At 35.3% G+C, this 10,933-nt stretch overlaps 1 protein-coding gene and 1 pseudogene across 1 annotated transcript; both read right to left on the bottom strand.

The window, feature by feature from the left end:
* Positions 1-4,051: 4,051 nt before the first annotated feature.
* Positions 4,052-5,048, bottom strand: LOC122204591 (annotated as a pseudogene).
* A 4,132-nt stretch (positions 5,049-9,180) lies between these two features.
* On the bottom strand, positions 9,181-10,149 carry LOC122204590 (olfactory receptor 1J4-like). The gene has a single exon (XM_042912107.1). It carries the CDS (start codon positions 10,108-10,110, stop codon positions 9,181-9,183), a length of 930 nt encoding a protein of 309 aa, XP_042768041.1. The 5' UTR covers positions 10,111-10,149.
* Between the last annotated feature and the right edge of the window lie 784 nt (positions 10,150-10,933).

Below are 10,933 nucleotides of genomic sequence, written 5' to 3'. Positions count from 1 at the left end.
GATGATATCTCATTGTAGTTTTGATTTGCATTTCCCTGATGATAAGTGATGTTGAGTATCTTTTCATGTGTGGGTTGGCCATCTGATGTCTTCTTTGGAGAAATGTCTATTCATGTCATCTGTCCATTTTTTTTCTTATTTGTAAATACTGTCTTTCCTTTTTTTTTTTTAAATATAGTTTATTGTCAAATTGGCTAATATACAGGGTGTAAAGCATGCTCTTGTTTTTTGGGGTAGATTCCTGTGGTTCGTTGCTTATATAAAACATCCAGTGCTCCTCCCAACAAATGCCCTCCTCAATGCCCATCACCCCTCTCCACCACCCACTATCCATTTTTTAATTGGATTACTTGTTTTTTGGGTGTTGAGTTTGATATGTTCTTACATATTTTGGATACTAACCCTTTATCATATGTGTCATTTGTAAATATCTTCTCCTATTCCACAGTTTGTCTTTTAGCTTTGTTGACTGTTTCTTTCACCGTGCAAAAGATATTGGCTTTTAGTTTTCTTTTCATATGGGCTTTTGGCTGGCTTTGATACTGGGGTAATATTTGTCTTCTAAAGTGAGTTTGGAAGTGTTCTCTCTTAATTTTTTGCAAGATTTTAAGAATACTGGTGCTAATTCTTCTTTAAATATTTGATAAAATTCACCAGTGAAACCATCTGGTTCTGGCTCTTCTATATTGGGAGGTTTATGATCACTGATTCAATCTCCTTATTTGTTATTGGTCTCTTCAAGGTTTCTATTCTTTTGTCATTCAATGTTGGTAGGCTGTATGTTTCTGGGAATTTATCAATTTCATCTAGGTTACAACTCAGTAAACTTATTAAAAATCATTGAGCTGGATTTTATTATATAAAGTTACAAGAACAAAAGATTGTACCAGAAATTTTAACCAGTACATTATGTAGATATAAAGAATAATGAGTCTAAATATTGAGAGGGTAGAATTCAATTATTGTTCACTGATAATATTATCACTTACCTAAAATACAAAAAACAATATACAAATTATAAGAATAGTGAATTTAGTATAGTTATATATTGACTTTGACATAGAAAAGTCAACTGTATTTCTATATTGTAGAAAAAATTGAATATGAAAGTTAAATGATTGCAAAAGTTTTAAATTACACACAAATATGAAATATCCAGGGAAAGTTTGAATGAAAAATGTGTAATTCCTGTATCTTAAAACTAAAAAATGTCTTGAAAGAAAACAAGAAGATAAAAATAACCAAGATATATATACATGTTCCCAGATTAGAGAGTCAATATTTTTGAAATGTTAGTTCTCTTTAAGCTATTTTATATTTTGAATACCATCCTAAATAAAAAACCAAGTTTTGTTTTGTTTTTTAATTGTCAAGCAGAATCTAAAATTCAAATGGAAATTCAAGAAAAAAAGCCAAGATAACTCATATTCAATCATTTGATTCCTTGAATGGAGAAAGGATGGATTTTTTTTTCCTCCTCCTCCTATATTTGACTGATAACACTATTCTGAATCTCAGGCACTATTTAAAGATGCTCTTAATACAAGGTTCAGTTCATCACAGTGCATTCAATTTTTTTAAAAATTAAAAATGTTTTAATACAAATTATATGTTTTAACTTTTATGTTCTTAACTATTACTCTCTGACTTTAGCAATATCATTTAACCAAGTTTAATTAGGGCTTGGTTTCCAAATCTGTAAAGTGACAAAATGCACTACACGAGAGACAAGAGTATTTTGTATTCAGTAGATATTCAAGAATTAAAAGAATCTATGCCCCTCAGTACCATACAATTTTCATGGACATGATTTATTGTTTGGAAAATTAGTACTTTCAATTATAATTTTTACTGTTAAGCAAGACAATAAAATTTGAGCAATGATAAAGATCAAGACAATGTATTATTTTATAATAGTATCTTTTATTTAAATATACTAAAAATATTTTATGAATTTTATACATAGGAATTACTGCTTCTACCTTTGAGATGCAATGTGTGTGTAAATCATTTATCCTGACCTTATCTTTTTACCTCATTTTTGTGTCTAGCTGTAAGTATAACTGCTGTACAATAAGTCTTGATTATCTGGGCTGTGATAAGTGAGCTCTAGGACAAAAAATTAAAATTGATTTTCTTGGATAGACTACAGAGAGGTTTGTTATGTTTCAAACTTGATCAACTAAGGAAAGATGGCATTTTTAATAAATTGTAATATGTATCTATTGGATATTCATACAGAATACAATTAATTTGGGTCTGTGCCTTGAACCACAGGAATCTGCCCCAAAAACCAAGAGCATACTTTACACACTGTATGTTAGCCAATTTGACAATAAATTATATAATAAATAAATAAATAAATAAATAAATAAATAAATATTCCTAAAAAAAAATACACCAAAAGTGAACCCAGACAGACTTTAGATACACATATTAAAAGCAAGAGAAGAATCTTTTTAAGATAAAAATTTAGGGGAATATCAAGTTCTTTTGGTGGACAAAAATCTCTTAAATAGGGTATAGATAAAGTTAGCCACATAGGGAAAAAATTTAATACATAGGACTAAGTTAGGATATATAAACTCTGTTCCTCAAAAGACCCATAAAGATTATGAAAAAGCAAGCCACATAACAAAAGAATATATTCTCAATACATATTCCCAGCAAATGGCTTATTTCCAGGAATCTACATATACATGAAGAACTCCTAGAAACCAATAAGAAAAAACCAGACTGCCCAATAAAACAGCACCAAGTGACTAAGAACAGACCATTTACAAGAAAGGATACCCAAATTCCTAGTAAGTATGGGCAAAGAAGGTAAAAGTACATGAGTTATCAGACAAATGCAAATTCAGACCACAACTCATGACTCCTACCAGCCCATAAGAATGTGTACAGTAGAGAAGATGGACAGTATAAAAGTTGGTGAGTAAGTATATTACAGGGAGCAGTGGAAACTGAAGCTAGCACTTTGTCTAACTTTTTAAAATATTATCTGTTAATTGAAGTATACATATATTTTCTTCCAAAAATTCCATTATGAGGTATATACACAAGCCCTGAACTGGGAACTACCCAATGTCAATCAGAACTAGAGTGGATAAATAAATTAAGGAATATAGACACAATTGAAAACGATAAAGCCATGAGAATGAGTTAACCATAACTATAGAGAACAAAACAGAATGGGAACACAAAAGAGTATATACTCTATGCTTTATGTATAAAACAGCCAAAGTGTCCAATCATATATGAAATCAGAATAATGGCAATAAAGTAATATGGTTAAACAGAATGATTTTTTTGAATTCACACATATCTGAGGTTAAGTCTTGGGGGGCAACTGCTTAATTGATATCCCTGGCTTTTAGTTTGACTCTCTGTAAATCTGAAAAATATTGGCACCTTTGTAAGAGAAATGTTCTGAGGAGTAAATAAATATACATTTAAATGCTTGATTAATGCAATAGCTACTCCCATGTCTTTCAGATATATAGCAGTTTGGTAACTTCTGGATTTCTCACACATGAAATAAGTGAACTTTAATGATACTGTGAAAACTCAGATTATCTGTTGATACAGGAGCGCCTGGGTGACTCAGATGGTTAAGCTTCTGACTTTGGCTCAGGTCATGATCTTGCAGTTCACAAGTTTGAGCCCCATGTCAGGCTCTGTGCTGACAGCTCAGAGCCAGGAGCCTGCCTCAGGTTCTGTGTCTCCTTCTCCCTCTGCCCCTCCCCCCCCCCAAAAATAAACAAATACTTTTAAAAAATTAAAAATATGTGTTGATATCAATACCAGCTAGGGTTATAAAGAAAAAAATGAGGATTTTAAAACTTCCTAAAGCCCAGAGAAATGGGTGCCAAAGTTTCACAGTCTTGCAGAGAATTTCATCAGGTTACAGGAGGGCTTGCATTTTCACTGCAGAGCATTAATGCACACAAATCAGATAGCAGGTAAGGAAAAAGAACAATCAGATGAACATAAATATGAGAGGAAGCATAACACGAGACCAAGAAAAGAAGGTTAAGAGTTAAAAATATTCTTAATAAGAACTGGCCAAACTACAACTTTTTAAAGAGACGTGTTGACAGCCCCCATGAGTACCTCTGACAGCAAGGTTGAACGAACAACACTGAGGTATGTCCTTGGCTCTAAAGATTTTCTGAAGAACATGTTTCATGTCCTTATTCTTCAGGCTGTAGATGAAGGGGTTTGGCATGGGGGGACCACCATGTACCTCACAGAAGCAATTATGTTGCCTGATGAAGGGAAAAAGTAGATACCAGCAATTGTCCCATAGTACAAAAACACCACAAAGAGGTAGGAGTCACATATAGACAAGGCTCTGGAGACTTTCTCAAATCATTCTTCAGAATGATGCTTGCCATGTAGACATATGAGCCCAAGATACCACTCAATGGCAGGATGAAGATCAGTCCTCTCTCAGTGAGAATAAGCAGCTTATTGCAGGAGATGTCTGAGCAGGAGGACTTCAGCACAATAGCAAGATCACAAAAGAAGTGGGGGATGACAGCTCCTGCACAGAAGGACAACTGCTCCATGAAGAAGGTGTGCAACAGAGCATGGGTATAAGAGAAAAATGAGGACCTAGCCACTAGGGTGATACAAAGCTCATCCCTCATGATGGTGGTATAATTAAGAGGGTGATAGATGGCCACACACCTGTAATATGCCATCACTGTGAGAAGAAAGCTACAATACAACTAAAATTGATGAAGAAATACATTTGTGAAATGCACCAGGCATAGGGAATGGATTCTTCTGGAATATACATGTTTATCAGCATCTTAGAAATGGTGACAGATGAAAAGGAGACATCCATGAAGGCCAAGTGGCTGAGGAAGAAATACATAGGAATATACTTAGGGGGTGAGAGTCCAGCGTGATGAGCAGGCTCCCAGAACTGGGGTCAGATACATGCCCAGGAACAGGATGAAAAACACACCCTGTTGCTCCCACCCAATAAGGGAGTGCACGAGAAAGAACTTGGACTTGCTTCTCTGGTTCTCTGCCCTCATAATGCTTTTCTATTTGTTGGGGATGAAGATGTTTTGGGAATCTCAGAAACCTAGAAAGGACTCTCACATCTCAAACTGCAATTTTCTGGGAAAACAATAAATTTTTAACCACACTCATTAATTACTCACACCTGTGGATTCACATATCTTCACTCTGCCGAAATCTGGCTCCAGGAAAACATCTCACCCAAGAGCAGCCAACAAGACTCCATTGCACAGAAGCAAGAGAGCGTATGCTGTTTTATTCATCCATTGTTCCATTGAACATTGAGTCTGTATCTGGACATCTACTAAGGGCTGAGAATGTAGCCATAAACAAGAAAGGCAAAGACCCTGCCCTCTATGAGTGTAGATCTTGATGAGTGTAGAGAGATAACTCACTACACCAAGAGAGAAACAAATCATAATAGTTCACTGTGGCAGAAATAGTAGATGATTCTTGGAAAACTGGTAGCAGCTGTTTCTTCTTTAAAGTGACATGAGACTCCAGTGCTGAGGTGGCATTTTTAGGGCATTGTCACTCTCCTCCTGTGAAGCTGGCTTCATGATACCAAACTAGTGATTTTATCCTGATCAGTTGGTTAAGGTGGTGTCTTCCAGGTTCTCTACTGTAAAATTACTATTTTAACCTTTGTAATTAATCTGTATCATCTGGATTTTAAATATGTAGTATTTTAAAACCATATAACTATAATTTTTTCTCATTAAAATCTCACCCACTATGTTTAACATCCATTGGTGAATCTTATATGAAAAATTATTGCAAATGTGGTGGCAAAATGATGATTTTCTAATTCTATCATTTCTTTTACCTTTATTTGTTATATATGAGAAGGAACTTTCTCTTATCCCACATTCATTTGTTTTTTTCATTGATTTATATATATTGTGGACTTATGAATTCTTTTTTATTCTTTGAGTTATAATCACTGCATTTGCTATTCATCTTGAAGCTCAAACTATTCCAGATTTGGTCACTGGGAGCTCCTTCATGCTGGCTCCTGAGTCTCTATGATTCATTGAGCACTTCCTTTCAGGCTCAGCAAAATTTTCTTGGATAATCTTGTCATGTCCTGGCCCCAGTCCTGGAATCAGCCATTTTCCTAGTAACTTTGTCGCTTTTATTTTTATGTTTATGTTTTATTTTTTATTTAAATTCTAGTTAGTTAACATACAGTTTAATATTAGTTTCAGGTGCACAACATTCAACACTTCCATACAACATCCCATGCTCATTACAAGTGCACTCCTTCATACCCATCACCTGTTTAGCCCAATGTCCCACCCACCTCCCCTCTGGTAACCATCAGTTCATTCCCAATAGTTAAGGGTCTGTTTCATGGTTTGCCCCCTCTTTATCCCCTCCCCTTTGTTCATTTGTTTGGTTTCTTAAATTCCACATATGAGTAAAATCATATGGTATTTATTTTTCTCTGACTGACTTATTTCACTTAGGATAATACTCTGTAGCTCCACCCATTGTCAATGGCAAGATTTCATTTTTTATGGCTGAGTAATATTCCATTGTGTGTATAAGTGTGTATGTGTATGTAATGTATATTTATATGTGTAATATATATTGTAATATATATATACCACATTTTATTTTTTTCTCAAGTAGGGTTAGGTTTAGGGTTAGGGCCAGGATGAGGGTATATGCCTGGTATCCTCAAGTTCAGAGACCTCTCCAGAAGGTTAACTTTGGTCCCTTTTAAAGGAGAATGGTAAAAAACACATTTGGCATGAGGTGTGTTCACAGCTTACAAAGCTTCTAAATGATCTGAGGATGCAACCAGGAAATATATGTAACAGAAACACAGGAAAGAGAAACTACAAACTAATAAACTAAAGGGATGGTTACCCATAGAAAGTGGGTCAGGGGACAGATGGAAAGAATGGAGAACTGGGAATAGTATGGATACTACTATAATGTAAATTCAACCTATTTATACACATTAAAACCCATGATTTCAAACTGATATCTCCAATTCCAGTTTGATGCCATAGAATTCTTTCTAGCCTCTACTTTTCCATGTACATAGCTCCTTTCCCTGATAGTGAGAAGTCATTCCCTTTTCTACAATATGTTTATTTATTTACTATATCTGTGAATGCATGTTAAGTAATTTTAGAATCTTCAACTCATACCACTGTAATGACAAATTAACTGAAGCTTAAAAACTTCGCTTACAGTTTTTTCTTTACTATGGGTATATAGATAAAATTCTGTGTTCAAGAATTACTTAGATTAGGTATTTTATTTTCCCCTTTAGTCTAATTATGGTATTAGTTTGGACTATAGGTTTATTTGTTTTGTTTTATTCTATTTTGTTTTTCCCCCATATTAATTTTTACTAGGTAAAAGATAACATAGTCAAAATCATACAAATAAATAGACTCATCTCCCCATCCTTTCTTGCCCATTGTTGCCTACCTTCTGTAGGTAAGCAATCTCACTAGTTTCTGATTTATTCTTCCTGTGTTTCTTTTTGCTCTAATGGGCAGATACATGCATATTTTATTTCCCCTTCATTATTATACAGAAAGTAGTGAGCTACAAAAAAAAAGTACTGAGTTATAGATGCTCAGCATATGCTTTATACATTGCTTTTTTCCCACTTAACAATTTATCCTGGCGATCCCTCTACACTGGTTCATAGCTATCTTTGTCATTATTTTTTCATAGCTACAAAGTAGACAACTGCATTGATGTTCCATAGAGTTTCCTTTTGGAGTCCTATAATGAGATGGTGGGGATGAATGTGCTAAATGCCATTGAATTGTATACCTCAAGCAGTTAAAATTATAAATTTCATGTTATCTATATTATACTACATTAAAAAATCTTAAAGAGAAAGCAAGAAGTCATCTCTACATAAAGCACAGGAAAAACATATATTAATAATAAGTATGGTTAATAAGTTAATAGAGGGGGAAATAGAATAACAAAATATATATTTGTTTTTAATTTTAATTCCAGTATAATCAACATACAGTGTTGTATTAGTTCCAGGTGTACAATATAGTGATTCAACAATTCTATGCATTACTCAGTGCTCATCATGATAAGTGTACTCTTAATCTCTTCACCTATTTCATCCATCCCCCATCCCCCTCCCATCTGGTAGCCATCAATTTGTTCTCTGTAGTTAAGAGTCTGTTTTTTGGTTTTTCTCCTCTTTTCTTTGTTTACAAAATACATATTTAATTAATCAAAAGGGAGAAAGAATAAATACGACACAGATGTCTCAAATAGAAAACATATAGTAATATGAAAAACATAAATCCAAATATATTATAATTAAATATTACTAGATCAAATTCTCCATAAATACAATGATTATGAATCTATATAAAAAAGAAAACAAAACTTCACAGTGTTAACAAGGGACACCTCACAGATATAAGGACATAGAACATTTTAAAGTTATAGAAAAGAAATACCATGTAAACAGTAACCAAAAGAAATCTGGCATATCTATACTAATATCAGAAGAAGTAGATGAGATATTAAGGCAAGAGCTGCTGCTAGAGATAAAGAGAAATATCTCTTATTTATAAATACAGTCGTATGTTAAATGAATAAAATGGCTCTCTGAGGAGCCGTGTTTTGTAGCATTTGCCAATTTCTACAGTGTAATTATTTCCACTATGGCTGATTTCAGTCTACCAACATGATGTCATTGAATGTGGAGTCGGAAAGAGACATTCACATTTAGCTTGAAGCCAACGCAAGCCAGCCTCAGCACACCACTTTTTAAAAGAGTCAGTACACAGGAGCAGATCATGATGCTAAATCTGCATGTCCTCAATAACATAGTATATAAAATTTACAAGCAATGACTTGGCATGTCTAAAAGGGGAAACAAATTCACAATTATAATTGTGCAACATGTTTTGCATAAGATTTTGTGCACATAAGAGATGATGAACAAGCAGGAAAAAATTAAGGGTAAAGAATACTTAACAATCCAAGTGACAAACTTGACCTAGTTGACAATTGACAACACCTCATACATGACAGAAGAACATATATTCTTTTTAAGTTACACAGAGTTGCCAATCACACAGTAGTTTTAGTCGATGTATCTCACTGTGCATAACTGCAATAAGAGGATTTAATGATTGTCACTTAAAAGTTAGCCCTATTGACAAATATTTGTAGGGCCTGTTTTATATCTTTGTTCCTCAGGCTATAGATAAAGGGGTTCAGCATAGGGGTAATTACTGTGTACATGACTGAAGCAATTATGTCTTTGTCATTAAAGTTCCATGATAAGGAGAAAAAGTAAACACCTGCAAGTGTCCCATAGTATACAGACACCACAAGAAGATGGGAGCCACAGGTAGAAAAGGCTTTAAAGAGTCCTTTAGTGGAGGGGACCCTTAGGACAGTTGTCCCTATATGAATATATGAGCCCAAGATACTACTCAAAGGCAAGATGAAAAGAATTCCTCCTTCAGTAAAGATGATCAGCTCATTGAGAGAAATGTCTGAGCAGCTTATCCTCAGGAGCACAGTGAGGTCACAAAAGAAGTGAGGGATGGTATTATCACAGAAGGACAGTTGGACCAAGAGGAGGGTGTGCAACAGGGCATGAATGTAACAGAAGAACCAAGATCCAGCCACTAATGAGATACATAGCTCCTGCCTCATGACAGTAGAGTAGTGGAGTGGCTTACAGATGGCCACATACCTGTCATATGCCATCACTGCAAGAAGGAAATTGTCAAGACAACCAAAAAATATTAAGAAATACACCTGTGAAATGCACCCCACATAGGGAATGGATTGTTGCTGAGTCTGCATGTTCATGAGCATCTTTGGAACTGTGACAGATGAAAAAGAAACATCAGTGAAGGCCAAGTGGCTAAGGAAGAAGTACATAGGCGTGTGAAAGCGAGAGTCCAGCCTGACGAGCAGGATGATGAGCAGGTTCCCCAGCACTGTAGTCATGTACATGCCCAGGAACAGGGTGAAGAATATGCCCTGCTGCTCTGGCTGGATGGGGAGCCCCAGGAGGAGGAACTCGGACACGCTGCTCTGGTTCTCCCTCCTCATGTTGTTTTTTCTCTGCTGGCAATGGGGAAAAGTGGAGAATGTTCATGAACATGTCATAACATTATAGTGAGGTTCTTTCTATGCAAACTTTTTAAACTACCTTTCTGTTTATTTTTCACAACTCTTGGTACATGAGTGTGCCCCATTCTGGCTCCAATATACATGAGACCCTCACATTAACCAGGTTTATTCCTCTCCAAAAAACAAACAGCACTTATTCTTTATTCAACAAATATTTAGTGAAAAACAGCTTAGTCCCATATTGATAATAGCAGTGAACAAGAAATGGGAAGTCTTTTTTTTATTTTTTTTAATGTTTATTTCTGAGGCAGAGAGAGACAGAGCATGAGTGGGGGAGGGTCAGAGAGAGAGGGAGACATAGAATCAGAAGCAGACTGCAGGCTCTGAGCTGGCAGCACAGAGCCCAACATGGGGCTCGAACTCACTAGCCGTGAGATCATGACCTGAGCCGAAGTCGGTCGCTCAACTGACTGAGCCACCCAGGCGCCAAGAAATGGGAAGTCTTTATGTTCAAGGAGTTGACATCTTAATGTCAAAACATGTTCAAATGTGAAATGAGTACCAGAAAAGAAATATCAGTCATTTCCTCTTAAAAAGGGGGTGAATCTCCCTAAGTTGGAACAGAATTACTAAGGCTATGTCACAGGCTTTTGGTGTAATTGTCTGAGTCCTGCTTTAAGTCATATAAAATTCCCTGTTACCAAAAGTGTCCAATCCAGGTTTCCAAACCAAAGTTAAGAATAGCACCAGGCACTATTCCATGTGTTTTACATGTCCTTTCAAATCATATCCTCATTATAGT

Source organism: Panthera leo, chromosome D4 (assembly GCF_018350215.1).
Source record: "Panthera leo isolate Ple1 chromosome D4, P.leo_Ple1_pat1.1, whole genome shotgun sequence".
Lineage (NCBI taxonomy): Eukaryota > Metazoa > Chordata > Mammalia > Carnivora > Felidae > Panthera > Panthera leo.
Note: the sequence above shows the minus strand (reverse complement) of the source record. Positions and strands in the feature narration are given on the sequence as shown.

Coding starts and splice junctions, on each gene's coding strand:
- LOC122204590 (XM_042912107.1), bottom strand. CDS start 10,110: ATGAGGAGGGAGAACCAGAGCAGCGTGTCCGAGTTCCTCCTCCTGGGG.